The 17,308-nt window shown below is 58.2% G+C and overlaps 1 protein-coding gene across 1 annotated transcript in view; it reads left to right on the plus strand.

Annotated features, from left to right (window-relative positions):
* Positions 1–1,634: 1,634 nt before the first annotated feature.
* Positions 1,635–17,308, plus strand: part of OLFML2A (olfactomedin like 2A) — a 32,637-nt gene continuing 16,963 nt past the window's right edge. Inside the window, exons 1-2 of the mRNA XM_002720458.5 lie at positions 1,635–1,846; positions 8,191–8,454. Coding sequence (XP_002720504.1) covers positions 1,751–1,846; positions 8,191–8,454 — 360 coding nt within the window. The 5' untranslated portion in view covers positions 1,635–1,750. The remainder of the gene's footprint in view (positions 1,847–8,190; positions 8,455–17,308) is intronic.

Below are 17,308 nucleotides of genomic sequence, written 5' to 3' on the forward strand. Positions count from 1 at the left end.
TACAGGAGAATACAATGTTTATTTTTTTATGCCAATATAGTTCTGGTTTTGGCGCCTCTTGGGATCTCTACTTAGGAAAGAAGCTTATTTGTACTGAACAAAGACAACACACGTGATTTAAAAAAAAAAAAAAAGATTTATTTGAAAGGCAGAGTTAGAGCAAGAGAGAGACCTTCCATCCACTGGTTCACTCCCCAGATGGCCACCACAGCCGAGACCGGACCAGGAGGAAGCCAGAACTGGGAGCGCCATCTGGGTCTCCCACAAGGGTGGCAGAAGCCCAAGCTCTGGGGGCGTCTTCCGCAGGGAGAAGACACATTAGCAGGGAGCCGGGTGGGAGGTGAACAGCTGGGACTCAAAGCGGTGCTCACAAGGGAAGCCAGCATCACAGGTGCTGGAGTAGCCAGCTGCACCGCGGCGCCAGCCCACCCGTGGTCCCTTAAAATTCAGCTGAGTTATGCAGGACCAGAGCTTGTGCTAGGTCAGCGGCTTCCAAAGCTGACATCATCTGGAGGGCTTGCTAAAACACACAGGCCGCTGGGCCCCAGCCCCCAGAGTTTCAGAGTCTGTAGTCGCTGGAGGGGCCTGAGAATCTGCATTACTAACAAATCCACTGGTGGCCTGGTTTCTCTCCACCCGGGAAGGTATGCCGCACCCCAGGGCACACACAACAAATCAGCTAGTTCCAATTAGCTGGCAAGTCGACAAAGACAAGGCAGGGGAGGGGAAGGCTGGGAGGGAGGTGCGGCTCCTGGCGGCGGGGGTGGGGGGGCAGTGCTAGAGGTCAGAGGTAAGGCAGGAGTGGGGGTGGGTTCGCCAGGCCGGGTCGAGACGCACAGGTAAGAAGTCTTGGGGGAGAAGTCACGACAGCGGCCGGTGGAGAGGATGAAGCAGGGGTCCGACCCCAGGGCTGCGCAGGAGGACGCCTGGGAGAAACACCAGGACAGGCCAGAGGGACCCCGGACAGGAGGATCCGAGAAGGGAGGGGGGACAAGGGCGGCGCTGCCTCGGGTGCGGTTACCCGTGGAGTAGTGAGGCCGGAGACGCCCGTGGCGAGCCGCGGGGGGCGGCCGGGCCCGGTGCTTTAGAGATTCGCTTAGGGAGGCATGAGGCGCGCCCCGAGTGATTGGAGTAGGGACCACTGAGATGTGGTTGGGAGCGGCGGGAGGGATCCCAGGGGGTCGGGGTGGGGGGTAGAAGTGCGGGAAGGCGGACGCGGGCGAGCAGGGCTGGAGCGCACGTGGGCCCGGGGAGGGGAGTGGCGGAGCTCGCCGCGCGCCAGCGTGCGCCTGTCCTGCAAACGCCGCTCGCTCGCGCTTCGCAGCCACTGCGAAACCATTTTCTCCACTTCACAGATGCGCCAGCTAGCCCCCTGGGAGCGGCCGCAGGGGCGCGTCCAGGGTCTGCGAGGCGAACCCGCGCCCCTCTTCTGGTCCCGCGGCTCCCGTGGGCCCCGACCAAGCTTCCCCCCTCCCCGTTTTTTTTCTTTTTTCTTTTTTCTTTTTCTTTTTCTTTTTTGAGCCCCGGCCGGGAAGCCCTCAGCAGAGCCGCCCCACTGAAGGGAGGCCCCGCGGGATCCCCGCGGGGCGGGGCGCCCCCTCCGCCGTAGCTCCGCCCCCAGCGGCGCCGAAGGGGTTCAGGGCGGGGAGCTGGGGGCGCGCAGAGCGGGCAGCGGCGCGCGGCTCGCACAGCGGCTCGCCCTTCCCGGTGTCCGCGCTCGGTCGCTGGTGCCCGCCGTGTCCCAGGCGCCATGGCAGCGGCTGCCCTCCCGCCCCGGCCGCTGGTCCTGCTCCTGCTGCCGCCGCTGTTGCTGCTGCGCGTGGGCCCGGTGCGGCCCGATAGCAAGGTACGCGCGTGTCCCTGCTCCCAGGTGCAGCTCGGCGGGGCGCGAGGGGGCGCTGTGGCTGGGGCTGCGGGCCACCGAAAGTGCCCCGGCCCGGGAGCACAGAGGGACCTGGGACTTAGCACAGAAGCCGAGGGGGCCAAGACCCTGGGGAGAAGCAACTCCGGAGAGGCTAGGGGTGCTGGGACCTCGGGGCCTGAGGAAGGGGTACCAGCTCCGATGCGCACAGAGGTCCGCGCTGAAACCCGGGCGCAGGGAGCGCAGCCCCGGGAGCACTGGGCGGAGGCAGCGGCGGGGACCGGGCTCAGTTCCAGGCTGACCGCGTTCGTCGGGGCAGCCCCCTGGACAGCTGTTACCCGCGGCTCCTGGCTTAGCAGCAGCCATACAAGGTTGGAAACCTTTTTTCTGCCAAGGGCCATTGGGATATTTATAACATCGTTCGCAGGGCATACGACATGATCGTCTTAAAATTGAGCCTGCTGTGGATTTATGGAATTTCCAGTCCCGCCTGCGGATGCCTTGGCAGGGCCAGACCCAGTGATTTGGGGGGCCTTATCCTGCGCGCAGCCGCCGGAGGTTCCCCACTCCTGCAAGACCGGGGCTCAGAATTAGGGAACGCAACTGGCCACTTGCCTGGCCTCTGACACTCCTGCAGGCATCAGGTGCAGCCGCTGGAGGACTGAGCGGCTCCAGAGTGACCCACACTGTTCCGGGAGCCTGTGCGCTGGTGTCCCGCCACCCACGCCCAGCCCTGGCTGGCGCCTTTCCTTCCCTGAGCCCCCGCTGCGTCACCTGTAACCGTGAGGTTTCCACTCCCCGCCCCCTGCAGGTGATGGTCTCTGGATTCCATGAGATTATGCCTATATAAAATGCTTGGCACCACACCTGGCGCCTAGCAGGTGCTTCATAGATGATGGGCAGGTGCTGGAATCTTATCACAGGGATCCTGAAAGGGGCGGTGAGATCCAGTAGGTAGGGAGAGCACTCAGGGCAGGGATCCCTTGAGGGTGTTCTGGAAATGACCCTAGGAGGGCGGGCCTGGGGGCAGAAGGGAGGGGGACAAGACCCAGGGTCCAAGCCAGGATCTGCTTACAGAGCCTGAGGGTGAAGGCTGACTTCTCCCTGGGCTCTCCAGCTCTTGCCTGCTGGAGGGTGAATCTGCCTGGCCAGTGGGCAACTGAGGGTAGAAACCGCTATCCATGTGCTAAGGACGTGAGCAGTGGACACGGCACACACTCAGCCCAAAGACTCAATCCAGGGCACGCAAACACCACTCGGGCCACAGTCCCGACCGACACGTGCTCCGGATGCATGGAGAGAATGGGCCTGCTTTCAGTTGTAGAGCTGGGGGAGTGAGGGTGTCTCAGAGACGGCGGCCTTGTAGATCAGAAAACCCAGGTCCTTATCTTCGACTGGTATTTTGCTGTGTGAGTTTGGACAAGTCACTGCCTGTCTCTGGGCTTGAGTTCCCCGAAGTGAAAAGCAATGTCCCCCCAACTTCCCTTCCATGGGAGACCATTCGGGAGGCCCTGATCTGGCTGGGGCAGAACAAGTGAGCCGAAAATCCCAGAGAAGCTGTTGAGCGCTTTGTCAGCGCTCTCGCTGGGAGGGCGCCCTTGGAGCTGTGCAGGGAGGGCTGTGGAGCTGGTGAGGAGGGCCCACATTCAAAACAAAGCAAAGACAAAGAAAACCCAACACGCTGTTTGTGTAGTGAGTCAGCCCGACACTTGCTGGGTTGGGGGGAGGCGGTGTTGTCCCAGGGCAAGCTGAAGCTGGTGGGGTGGGGAGGTGCATCCTAGGTTTGGGAGGACGGAGCAGCTGAGGGACTCAGCCCAGCCTTCCCCGGAACACTCCCCCCCCACACACACACCCCTGCACCACTTCAGCCAGCTGGGAAGAATAAAAATCAAGTGATGGGTGAATTTCCCCTGCATTCCTTAGCTCAGCCAGACTCCTGCTGGCTCTGCAGAGAGCTGTTTTCATTATCACCCACCCCCTCCCCCATGGCAACCCCTCCTTCCTTCCAAGCTTGTTCTGTGTTCCCTGGGGGAGAGGAGCCCTGTGGAGGGCCAGCCTGGAGCTTGGAGTCAGCCTAAGACCCCGAGGGTTGAGCTGGCCCTTGCTCAGACCCCCTGCCCCCGGAAGAGCCAAAGAGCCATCTCCTCTCCTGCCTCCTGTCCTCTCCTTGGCCACCTCCTCGCTCACCATATTTTAATTTCATGTTTAGAGTGCAGTCTCTCCTAAACAGGATTCGGAGTTTCCATCTATGGAAGTGCTTTGTCCAGGCTGGCAGTAGTAGGAGAGGAGCTGTCAGCTTCGCAGGTATTTCGAAGGGCTGCCCAGCCTGGAGGCTGCGGTGCACGGGCAGGTAGCCACGCCACACCCAGGCGTGGCATCAGAGCCGCAGGGAGTCTGCTTGCTGCTCTGTGTCCTTGGAGTGTGCCTGAGACTCCCCCCCCCCCCCGCCCTGCTCAGCCTCCCCATCTGGGTTAAGGCTGCTGATACCTCACTTCCTCCCTTCCTCCGTGCATCCAGCCATGGGAAGGGCATCTTTGGTCAGTGGTCCCAGGCCTGCGGAGGCTAGGCCGGGAGCGTGGGAGGGCAGAGGTGGCCCAGGCTGGATCAGATGTTCCGGGCCAGGCCAGTCCCAGGGGCTTAGGTGTTGCTCGGTGTCTGCTCCTGGAGTTTCTGCCTGTGGGTGTAATTGGAAGCAGGCTCTGGGGCAGCGCAGAGTGGGAGGCCAGACCCCGCCTGTCTCTGCACAGAAGGACCTGCTACAGCATCCCCCTTGGCTGGGGCACCCAGGACGAGCCCTGAGGGGCAGCCCACATGCCCAGCACTTACAGCCAGGATGGCACAAGCCCCCCCGCCCCACTCTGAGGCTTCTGGGTCCCTCCCCCATCTGACAGACTTGAGCACTGAGGCTCTGAAGAGTCGGGCTGGGGCTGCTCACACATACCATGGGAGCGTGAGCTGGTTGCAACTCCTGGAGCTCAGGATTCTCCGTGGGCATCCAACTGGCCTGGGGAGGCCGAGAGACCAACGCACGGCTCCGGCAGAGGGCGTAGGCACTTGAATTTCCCAGTGCACTCCAGGTAACCCCAAGTCACGCCCCCAGTTAGAACTTGTGGGGAGTTACAGAGGTTTGTGGAGCAATGGAATAACATAGATCATTTGGAAGATTACCCCGGCAGAGAGAAAGCTGCTGTATTGATTGTGCAGGGAGCAGTATTGCAGCCGGAATGAGGGCTGTGGCATGGAGCAGAGTGGGGGCAGAGGTCAGAGATCCTTAGGTTGAGGGCAGGAGAACATGATTGGTGGGCTGTCCAGAGTAAGAGGGAGGCTCAGAGGGTGGGCGGGAAGGTAAGGTGCACACAGGTTTGGAAGAAGACGCCGAGTCCAGTCCTGGACGGGTGGAGTTTATAATGCCTGTGGGCATCCAGGAGGAGGTGTCCAGCTGTAGTGGGCTGTAGGGAAGGGTTTGCCTGCAGGGGACTGGGAAACTGCAGGACTGGGTTGGCCACAGGGGAAGAGGCCAGATCCAACCTCAGGATGACCCGGTTTGAGCTTGTTCCATTGCTAGAACATTTCACAGCTTGAACCCCCTCCCCGCCTCTGGGCAGATTTACCCATCTCACTCCAGAAAACTCTCAAGTACACGCTCTTGCCATCTTCTTGGGAGAGATCCTTGCAGGGGGGCGAGGGGGGCTCATTAAGCACACTGTGGGAGCTGGGAGTGGCGTGAGGCTGCAAGGAGGGGGCCAGGCAGGGACTTTCCTGCTTGGCAGAAGCTGCAACCTCCGGGCCAGGGGCTGGGAACCCCAGGTCCCACGCTGGAGGAGAAGCCCTTGCCTGGTGGCTGCGGGTGGTCGTGGGAGGGACAATGCAGCAACCTGTTTGGGGGTCAGGCTGTGCTGTGTGACCCTGGGCGAGCCCCTAGGCTTCTCTGATGCGCCGCTTTCTCCAGGGAGGGGCGTCCACAGTGAAGTCGGTAGCAGGTGCTGCTTAGGGAGCGCTGACTGTGCCAGGTCTGTGTCACACGCTCTGCACGCGCTGGCACTTCGGATGCGCAACAAGCTGAGGAATAAGGGACCTTCTTCTCCCCATTTTACAGAGAAGGAAGCTGAGGCTCCGAGGTGTCCCAGCCTCACGGGGAGGCAGTGTGGGAGCTGGAATCTGAGCCTGCGTCTGGCTGTCACGGTGGAGCGCTGCTGCCTCCATCCCAGCCCCACACGATGTGGCAATCACCAGAGGCTGGACCCTGAGCTGCCGGGGCTGGGAGCAGAGGCCCTCTTCCAACTCCCGCCTGTGTCAGGGCCTTGGCTGCCCCCCTCAGGACGTCACACCTCATTGGAGGAGGGACGGAATGTGGCGGGCGGCTGCGGAGGCTGCCGCTGGCCCTGGCCGCTGGGTGGATCCCCAGGAGGGTCTGGGAACTGGCCACAGGGCGCTCGCCTGTGTCTACCTGCAGGGCTCTTGACCCCATCTGGGGAGTGGGGGGAAGGGGCAAGAGGTCTCCAAAGTTCGGCAGGGGTCAAGGGGCTGGCAGATGCCCAGGGGTGGGCAAGACCCCGCCCCTGGCCAGCAGCATTCACAGGAGGGGGAGTTGGCCCATGCGCCCTGTCCACCCACCCACAGCCAGCCCAGGACAGCCTTCCCTCCCCACCCCTGCCTCCTCTGCTAGCTACAGAAAAAGGGGGGCTCCCCAGCCCAGGCTCCTCCCCTCCCACAGTCCATTAGACAGCCGTGGGGCTCCATTTCTGCTTCTGAGAATAACTCCCAACGTACCCACGCAGAGAAACAAACAGCGAAACCCTCTGCAGGCCACTACAGCACACACGTCACTGTGTGCGCTGCTGGTGCCGGCCTGAGCCCGTGACCTGTCCTCCATCTCCCATCCTCACCAAGTCCCTGTCGCAGGCGCTAGTCGAGCCCTCATTTTACAGAGGAGGAAACTGAGGCCCAGAGAGGTTAGGTAATCTACTCGGGAGCACACAGCAGGCGGTGGCCCATGGCTGTGTTCTAACCACTGCCCTGCACTTCCCCAGCCCTGAATGGGTGCTCAGTGAATGTCTTCCTCGGGCTGCCTGATCCAGCCGAGCTGCCTCCATCTGTCCACACAGCAGCCTGCTCTGCTTAAAACCCTTCCATGACGCCCCAGTGTGCTGCTAAGGAAGAAGCCAAGATTCTTCAAGATCCAGCCTGATCTTCTGCAGAATGGCACCACATGCCCCCCAAAAGCAGCAGCCAGCGTGAACCCCCCCAAGGCCCCTAAAGATAAAGACAGGCCCTTGCTTGCTCTCACATGTCGGGTTTGCTTTGCTTGCCTCCTCTTCCGAGACCGCCTCCTCCGAGCAGTCCTCATGGGTGTCTTTCTCTGTTTTCTCAGAGCTCACTATGCCAGCCTCTCCCATGGCTGAGAAGGCCAAAAATGTCCCATGATCTATTTCTCTGGCACTCCTCACTATGCACCAGGGCCTGGCACAGGCCAAGAGCTCGAACAGCTGTCTGAGGGCGGAGAATGGAAATGTAATACCTGCCATCCTTTTCCAGGAGCCCCGGGATATGTGGGCCCTGGGCTTGGCAGAAAGCCCAAGGGAACCAGGAACGCGCCCGGAACCCGGTGGCTCCAGTGAGAGCCGAGTGGCCCCGGGGCCTGGGGTGCTCCCTTGTCGATTGAATCATGGACAGCTGTGTGCCAAGGGCTCCGAGCCCCCGGGGTGGGCAGGCCCTGCTCCGGCAGGCAATGAGCCTGGCACCTGCTGCTGACCTCAGAGCTCATTCCTGAGGCCAAAACACCCTGCTGCCCCCGGGGGGAGAGGAGCACGCTGGGTGCTGTGCCTGCGGCACACCAGGGTGGGGTTGAAGTGGGAGGAACACACCAAGCTGGGCCATGCTGCCTCACTAGGGAGAGGTGGATACGGTATGGAGGGGCATCCACTCTGCCTTGAGGGGATGGGGTTCCAAGAGGTGGTGCAGCCTGTGTAAGGCCACACAGGGTGTGAGGTAGCTGGGCTGCAGAAGCGGCACAGGGGACGGATTGTGTTGCTAAAAAAAATGATGTATTTGAGAGGCAGAGAGAGAGGTCGTCCATTCACTGGTTCACTCCCCACATGGCTGCAATGGCGGGAGCTGGCCCGACCCGGAGCCAGGAGCCAGGAGCTTCTCCCGAGTCTCCTACATCGCAGCCCCATCTCCCTGTAAGGGGTGCTCCCTCCTCCTCAGCCTCCACTCCCCCACCTCACCCTGGCCAGCTGCGGTGGCTTCTGCTCGCTCGCCCTTCCCCGCCACGGCCCCGCCAGCCACTCACTGGAGTCCCTCCCTCTGGCGGCCCCTCCCCGCCGCAGGTGTTCGCGGACGTGGACCAGGTGCGGATGACCACCGAGGGCTCGGACTGCCGCTGCAAGTGCATCATGCGGCCGCTGAGCAAGGACGCGTGCAGCAGGGTGCGCAGCGGGCGCGCGCGCGTCGAGGACTTCTACACGGTGGAGACGCTGAGCTCGGGCAGCGACTGCCGCTGCTCCTGCACGGCGCCGCCCTCCTCGCTCAACCCTTGCGAGAACGAGTGGAAGATGGAGAAGCTCAAAAAGCAGGCGCCCGAGCTCCTCAAGGTACTGCTGGGCGGGGCGGGGCGGGGGCGCCAGTCCTGGGCTAGCTCCGGAACGATCTCTCGGTCGCACGCTCCTCTAAGGCGCTGCTGGAATCGCCCCATGACACAGGCCAGGAAGCTGAGACTCAGAGGGGAAGCCGCTTCTTGCCCAAGACCTAAGGGATGGAGGCAGGAGTCCTTGTCCGTCTGCCTTATTCCAGCCCCTTGCTGTCGAATCCCAAGTCCTGTAGTGTGTGTGTGTGTGTGTGTGTGTTTCAATTGAGAGGCCGGGAGAAGGAGCTCCCATCTGCTGATTCGCTACTGAAATGCCCACAATATTCCAAGCTGAAGCCGGGAGCCAGGAACTCAGTCCAGGTCTCCCGACTACTGGAGCCATTGCTGCCTGCCTCCCAGGGTCTGCATTAGCAGGAAACTAGAGCCGGGAGGGAGCCAGAGGTGGGCACTGACCCCAGGTACTCTGATGTAGGGTGTGGGCATTGGAACTACCAGGCCAAACACCCACCGCCAAGGTCCTGTGTTTTATGCAAACTACCTCATGTCCTGGCCCTGATCCGCATCTTAGATGGCGTGGAAGTTTACTGTTTTCAGTGTAATAGTGACGTTTCCTGTGTTCAAGCTCTACCTGCATCCTAGGTCTATGCTAAGCTTTTGTTATACATTACTTCTCTGAATCGGTTCTTTTTTATTTTGAAAGGCAGCGATATAGACAGAAGGAAAGACAGACAGATCTTCCACCTGCTAGTTCACTCCCCAAATGGCTGTGATGGCCAGGGCTGGGCCAGATGGAAGCCAGGAGCCTGGAGCTCCATCCAGGCCCCACACGTGACCTGGATGGGGCCAAGCTCTTGGGCCATCTTTCGCTGCTCTCCCATGCACATTAGTAGGGAACTGGATCGGAAGTGGAGCAGTGGAGATTTGAACCAGTGTGCATATGGGATGTCATTGCAGACAGCAGCTTAACACACTGCGTCACGATGCTGGCCACGATTTCTCTGGATTCTTGAAGCATGCTGTAGAATGTGGGATCCTTGTCCTCACGTTATAGGCGAGAAAGCTGAGGTTTGCAGGAGTTGAGTAACCTGATCCAGCTCTCCTGATGCCGGCGGGGGGGGGGGGGGGGTGGCCTTGAACATCCCCAGCTCACAAATACAAAATTTGAAATGCTCCAAAATCCAAGACTTTCTGAGTGCCAACATGACTCCAAAAGTAGAAAATTCTACACTGTAAAGCTTTGTTTTATACACAAAATTATTAAAAATATTGTATGTATAAGGTATATATGAAGCAAGTGAGTTCCATATGTAGATGTGGGTCTATCCCCAAGATCTCTCTCTCTCTCTCTTTTTTTTTTTTTTTTTTTTTTTACAGGCAGAGTGGACAGTGAGAGAGAGAGACAGAGAGAAAGGTCTTCCTTTGCCGTTGGTTCACTCTCCAATGGCCACCGCGGCCGGCGCACTGCTGCCGGCGCACCGCGCTGATCCGAAGGCAGGAGCCAGGTGCTTCTCCTGGTCTCCCATGGGGTGCAGGGCCCAAGCACTTGGGCCATCCTCCACTGCACTCCCGGGCCATAGCAGAGAGCTGGCCTGGAAGAGGGGCAACCGGGACTAGAACCCGGTGTGCTGGAACCGCTAGGTGGAGGATTAGCCTAGTGAGCCACGGCGCCGGCCATCTCTTTAAAAAAAAAAAAAAGATTTATTTATTTATTTATTTGAAAAGCAGAGCTACAGAGAAGCAGAGGCAGAGAGAGAGAGAGGTCTTCATCCGTTGGTTCACTTCCCAGATGGCTGCAACAGCTGGAGCTGAGCTGATCCAAAGTCAGGAGCCAGGAGCTTCCTCCAGGTCTCCCACATGAGTGCAGGGGCCCAAGCACTTGGGTCATCTTCCACTGCTTTCCCACACCATAGCAGAGAGATGGATTGGAAGAGGAGCAGCCAGGACACGAACCGGTGCCCATCTGGGATGGCGACATCATAGGCAGTAGCTTTACCCGCTATGCCACAGTGCCAGCCCTAGCGTCTCTTTCATAACTTCTGTTATGACTGTTTCATGTAAAGACCGCAAGGACTGGCATGTGAGCCTGCCAGTCTATGGATGCTGGCACAAGATACGAGCCTCCTGGGTCAAAGATAAAGGAGTTTATTACTCACAGCGAATACCCATTTCTCGTTCTTCTCCCAGCTCCAGTTTCAAAGGGTGATCAGTGAGGACCAGACAACAACACCTGCCTACACATACTTAGAGAACCTGAATCTTTTATGACAGGCAGCGGGTGGGCCTGCCCTGTCCCCTGCAGGGAGATGCCGTCCCACTTCAGGACAGGCAGACGGATGGGAACTGTCCACAGAGCCACTCCATGCAAGACACTCGGAAAAGCAAGAGACTCATGAGGATTAACCCCAACATTCGGCTAAAAAAATCTTCTTTAAACTTAGCTCCAGTTTTATTTTTGTGGCACCTAAATGGCTGCCAGAACTCTCACTAGTGCTGAGGGAGAGGAGAAGAGACGTTTTGGGCCCAGGGGCTTCTTCACTGCTCGCCTGTCCTGGGATTGCCTGTCTACCTGGGGCCCCGCGAAGGCCATGGGGACTCCAGGTACGCAGGCCACAGGCCAGTCCTCCACAGCAGGGCAAACCCAGCATCTGCTCCACTCACTTCTCAGTAAGCGAGCTGTGAGCATGGCGTGAGAACACAAGGCCCTTTCATAAGTGCTGGCGTGGGGCGGGAGCGTTTGGCCTGGTGGGTGATTAAGCCACCAGTCGGATGCCAGCTCCCGCGGCTGATTGCCTGGGTTGGATTCCCAGCTCCGGCTCCTGACTCCCGCTTCCTGCTAACACAGACTGTGGATTTCTGTCCCTCACATAGAAGGCCTGGATTGAGTTCCCAGCCCCAGCCTTTGTGTCCTCGCTGCCCTTGGCCGTAGCCCGCATCCGGGGAGTGAACTAGCAGATGGGAGTGCATGCATTTGCTCCCACTCACTCATAAATTGATTAAACTAATAACAAGCAAACAGAAAAAGCAGGCTGTTTCATTCTTGCTACACCCTTCCGCGAGAGGGCTTATGACTACCAGCTTAACTTGGGCGGGGATCTGAGGCCCAGAGAAGGGTTGTGACTTGCCTAAGGTCGCATAGCCATGGCCACCACGGCAATTACTCACCAGGAACCTGAGGGCTGCAGGGGTCTCACTTGAGCCTAACAGAACTGGAGAGGGAAATGCTGGGCCTGACTAGCAGGAGGGGCTGCAGGAGAGGAGGGTCCCTCCAGACCAGCAGTGTGCACTTGAAGGGTGCCCAGAGAGAATCGGGGAGCAGAGGCCCCAGGGCTCGGGGCTGGGCTCCCTCACTCTCAGCAAAGGTTCTCTGTGTGTGCCCCCCGTGGGAAGAGGCTAAGAGGAGCCCATGTGTTGGGGCACCCACCCTTTATCCCACTCCCCTGGGTTAGTAAGCACAGCTGGGGCTTGGCATGAGCGGCCAACTCTGTAAGAGACAGATCCACCAAGCCTCTGCTCGGGGCGGCCGGCTGCAGGGCTCTGCTTCTCACCTCCCCACTCCTTTGCCATCTGGACAAGGAGCAGTCGTGGCTCCATTGTTGAGGAGCCCCCAGGCTTGGGAACACAGCTGCTGACCCTGACTGGGGCGGCGTGCTCAGTGCTGGGCCAAGGGACGTGGCAAGGATCCATGGGAGGACTGGGGAGGGGGTGGTGTTGGAGCTGAGGCAGAGCAGGATCATGAGCATCTGGGTGGGGGCAGGGCAGGGGTGGGGTGGCAGTGCAGGTGCCTCCCCCACCCCCACCCTTCTCAAACCAGCTGCATGAAGAACCAGTGATTTTTGTTTGGTTTTTGAAAGATTTACCTATTTGCATTTAAAAGGCAGAGGCACAGAGAGAGAGATCCTCCAACCACTGGGTCACTCCCCTAATGGCTGCAACAACTGGGGCTGGGCCAGGCTGAAGTCAGGAGCCTGGAACTCCATCTGGGTCTCCCACATGGGAGACAGAGGCCCAAGCATTTGGGCCATCCTCCAAGGTCCTGCAGGGAGCTCAATGGGAAGTGGAGCAGCTGGGGCGGAGGCTGGTGGCAGAGCAGCCGCGGAGTAGGCTGGCTACAACACCCCACCTTCCCCCTCACCTCCGGCCTTCAGCACAAGCCGTACACTTTGCAAGGAATGGCCTTTCTGGGCAGCTCTGCCTGATGTGTGCTTCCCACTCCCAGCTCCACTCAGGCAAGGTGTCCTCCTGGCATTCTTTCCTGGTCCACGCCTGCTCCAGACAAGCTCAGGTCCCGTTGCCCTCCCCCCCCCCCCGCCTTTCCCCTCCCCACTAGTGATCTGGGCCCTCTGCTTTGGACATGTGCATGTCACTGTCCGTGTCCCCCAATGTGGACACCCGTGTGTCACTGTGTCCCTGACAGCCTGTCGTGGATCACGGGGACTCATGTTTGTCTTGCTCGCCTGGCCCAGAGGAAGCGTGCTGATCAGAGGGCAGTAGGGGGCCACGGAAGGCCAACTAGCAGGGGAGGGACCCTGTCAGAGCCAGGCTTGGCGACCCCAGAGGCAGCAGAGTGCAGACGGGAGCCCGCTGGGAGTCCTCTAGAGTGGCAGCTGTCGTGGCTGGTGTTGGTGACGCCCTTCCTGGGTGCCCAGTCTGTGCGGAGTTTGACCCACACACCACCACCCCTTATCAGAGCCCTGTGGCTCCACCTCACAGTGAAGGAAGCCAAGGTACACAAGTATCTAAGGGGACCGGCGCTGTAGCGTACCGGGTAAAGCCGCCACCTGCAGTGCCCGCATCCCATATGGGCACCAGGTCAAGTTCTGGCTACTCCACTTCTGATCCAGCTCTTAGCTGTGGCCTGGGAAAGCAGTAGAAGATGACTCAAGTCCTTGGGCCCCTGTACCCACGTGGGAGACCCGGAGGAAGCTCCTGGCTCCTGGCTTTGGATAGGCACAGCTCTGGCCATTGCGGCCATTTGCGAAGTGAGCCATCAAATGAAGACCTCTGTCTCTCTCTGTCTCTACCTCTGCCTCTCTGTAACTCTGCCTTTCAAACAGATAAATATTTTTTAAAATGTCTATGGGCATGGTTTTCAAACTGTGTTCCACAGAGCTTTAAGGGTACCACACAGCCTTTAAGGTCAAGGCAGGGCTGTAGGGGAGCAGAGAACTCCCGCCTCCACTGCAGCCTTCCACCCCTTTTTTCCGTTTTGGAGATCAGGTTCTGCTCAGAGAAAAGCTCCCGGGCTTAAAGTAGCTTAAACACCCCCGGTACAGGGAGAGTAAAACCCTTATGAACATTGCTGGCCTTTGCAGGACCCTGAGAAGTGCCACAGGGCTCAGGGCGGGGCCATGTTGGAAGTGGGGCCCGGCAACTGCCCTGCCCCCAGAAGCCAGGGGAGGCTGCTTGACTGGAGAACCCCCTCATCCTCTCGCGGGCATGTTGGCCATCTAGAGAGTGTGACATCCTGATGAAGTGTGACAGAGAGGGCCGGGGAGGGTCAGCTGCGGGACAGAACCCTGGACCAGGCCAGAGAGGCTGACCATCTGCTCCAGGCCCTGCTGCTGACAAGTTTGCGAGGCCCTCGCCCACTCCTGGCCTCTGTTTCCCCTTCTGAACACGAGAGGGGTGCTGGGCTGGGCTCTGCTCCTGGCTCCAGCATTCAACAGCCGTGGCCCGCGGACAAGTCACTCCAGTCTCTGCCGCGGTCTGTAAGGTGCGGAGTGTTGTCGTGCCCTGTGTTAGGTTGAGTCCCTGGGAGCAAGCCCTGAAGACAGTATTCTGGTGCAAGAGGTGTGTTACGAAAGTGCTCCCCGAAAACGCTGGCCACGCAGTGGGAGAAACAGGGCAGGGAGGGGAGGACACGTGGTGTCTTAGCCCACTTTTCTGTAGCTAGAACAAAATTCCTGAAGCTGGGCAACCTAGGAAGTAAAGAGGTGTATGTGGCTTGTGATTCTAGGGGCTGAAGGTCCAAACGGCATGGTGCCAACATCCTGGTGAGGAGGCCTGGCTGCGTCACAACGTGGCTGAGAAGCAGACACGGTTATGCGCGTGGGGTGACCTTGCTTTTTAACAGCCCACTCTCGGGACCCATATTGTAGTACAGTGGGTTAGGCCTCCGCTTGCAATGCTGGCATCCCATATTGGAGTTCTGGTTCAGGTCCCTGCTGCTCTGCTTCCAGTGCAGCTAATGCACCTGGGAAAGCAGTAGAGGATGGCCCAGGTACTCGGGTCCCTGCCACCCACGGGGGAGACCTGGATGGATTTCTAGGCTCTTGACTTCGGCCTGGCCCAGCCCTGGCTGTTTGGGGCGCGAACCAGGAGATGAAAGATTTCTTCCCCTCTCTCTGTTTCTCTGCCTTCCCAGTAAATAAATCAATCTTAAAAACAAACAACAACAACAAAACCGTTCTCCTAAGAGTGACTCACTCCATCAGTCTCTTTAGGGGCAAGGGACATTTTCCCCTCCTACCTCTGGGACTAATTACCTTGCACTAGGCCCCACCTCTTTTTGTTCTAAGATTCATTCATTTATTTGAAAGAACTACAGGGAGGGATTGACAGCGAGAGATCCTCCATCCACTGGTTTCCTCCCCAAATGGCCACAATGGCCAGAGCTGCACCAGGCTGAAGCCAGGAGCCTGGAACTCCATCCAGGTCTCCCACGTGGGTGGCAAGGGCCCAAGCACTTAGATCTTCTTCCGCTACTTTCCCAGGTGCATTTAAAAGGAGCTGGATCAGGAGTGGAGCAGCCAGGGCACAAGCCGGCACTCATATGCACTGCCAGTCACAAGCAGCAGCTTAGCCCACTGTGCCACCCCTAGGCCCCACCTGGTTTTTTTTGTTTGTTTGTTTGTTTTTTTTTTTAAGATTTATTTATTTGAAAGAGTCACAGAGAGATAATGAGAGACAGAAAGAGAGATCTTCCATCCACTTGTTCACTCCGCAGATGGCCACAATGGCCAATGCTGAGATGGGCCAAGGTCAGGAGTCAGGAGCTTCATCCAGTTCTCCCAGATGGGTAGCAAGGGCCCAAATACTTGAGCCATCCTCTGCTGATTTGCCCAGGCCATTAGCAGGGAGCTGAACCAGAAGTGGTGCAGCTGGGACTCGAACCAGCAGCCATATGGGATGTGGGTGTCACAGATAGAGGCTTTACCCTCTATGCAACAGTGCTGGACCCCCAACCTCTTTTGCTGTTGTTCTTTAAAATCTTTAATTCAGATGTCCATTCCAGCAGAATTGAGATAAAGCTTCTTGTACACGCACCCTTTTTTATAAATTCAGAACATGAAATGTTGAATGTATATTGCAAACTGTAAGAAATAATCAAAGTGCTCAGCAAGGGACCAGAAGAAAAAGACAAAAGACTTAGGGATTAGGTTAGGTTTCCAGTGCAAACGTGAAACAAGAATAAGGGTTTGGTGTTGCTAATTTTCTTTCTTTTTAAAAAATATTTATTTGAGAGGTAGCATTTTATACACACACACACACACAGAAAGAAAGAGGTCTTCTGTCCACTGGTTCACTTCCCAAATGGCCGCAACAGCCGGAGCTGGGCCAGTTGGAAGCCAGGAGCCAGGAACTTCTTCCTGGTCTCCCACGTGAGTGTAGGGGCCCAAGCAGTGGAGCATGGCTCCAGGGCAGGGAATCACGGACTTGGGCATCTTCTACTGCTTTCTCAGGCCACAGCAGAGAGCTGGGTTGGAAATGGAGCAGCCAGGATGCGAACCAGTGCCCATATGGGATGCTGGCGCAGCAGGCAGAGGCTTAGCCTACTACACCACAGCACCAGGCCCTGCTCATTTTCAAAATGGCTCTTCTCCAAGTCTTAATCTCTCTGTTCCCCTTCTCCTAAAACCTAAGAAAGCCTTCATTATGCACTGGATGTGCAGAATACATAAAAACCAATCGGACAGGGAATGGCCAGGTGTCTTTATAGGTAGTCTATTTGTCAGCAACCTGTAAGCCACTGAAAGAGGAACTCCATATCCAACAACAACAAAAAAAAACCCAAAGCTCTGTTTGGCTGGGGAGGGGTAGCAAATACAAAACTGGGGGTAGATCCGTGACCCCGAGAAAAGCCTAAGCACAGGAGCGGTGGGAGCTCTGAGCTGCTCCAGGAACGCAGAAGCCGAGGCTGAGAAACAGAGCGAGCGTCTGCAGGCCGTCCGGGCAGGCTGTGTGCTATGCAGTCCACTCTGGTCCACTCGGGGAAGCTTCTCGCCTTTTTCTGTCTTGCCAAGACGGGCACAGTCTTCAGCGTTGGCACAAACCCGTCTTGTGCTGCGGAATGCAGCTGCAGCTTCAAAACCGTCCGTTTTTGAAAGCATGATTGTCACCCAGGCAGCAGCGGCCGTGACTGCTTCATTTCCCATCAGCTTTGGTCTGGAATAGTTCTGGTGGCTGGCAAGTTCAAGCTCATGGCCAGTGCCGGCAGATTTGGTGTTTAAGGTAGTGCCTTCTCGCTGTGTCCTCACCTCTGGCTGTAGGCCCCGCCTCTTAGAGAGTCCGCCTCTGCACTGCCACACTGCGGGCTTTACTGTCAGCTCCTGGCAAGGACGTGGTCTCTCAGCCTGGCCCCCAGGAGAGCCCCACCGCAGGGGTGACAGTGTGTGTTGTCCCCTGGAGCTAGGGGGCTGCACTTTTAGATACCTGCCCAGTCAGCCGTAGCCTCAGGGGACTAAGCAGTTCTCTGAAAGGAGTTAAGGTCATAGGCCCTTCAAAGAGACACACAGCGGCTGGCGCTGTGGCGTAGTGGGCTAAGCCTCTGCCTGCAGTGCCCGCATCCATATTGGAGTGCTGGTTCAAGTCCTAGCTCCTCTGTTTCCATTCCAGCTCCCTGCTAATGTGCCTGGGAAAGT

Source organism: Oryctolagus cuniculus, chromosome 1, assembly GCF_964237555.1.
Source record: "Oryctolagus cuniculus chromosome 1, mOryCun1.1, whole genome shotgun sequence".
In the NCBI taxonomy this organism is placed as follows: Eukaryota; Metazoa; Chordata; class Mammalia; order Lagomorpha; family Leporidae; genus Oryctolagus; species Oryctolagus cuniculus.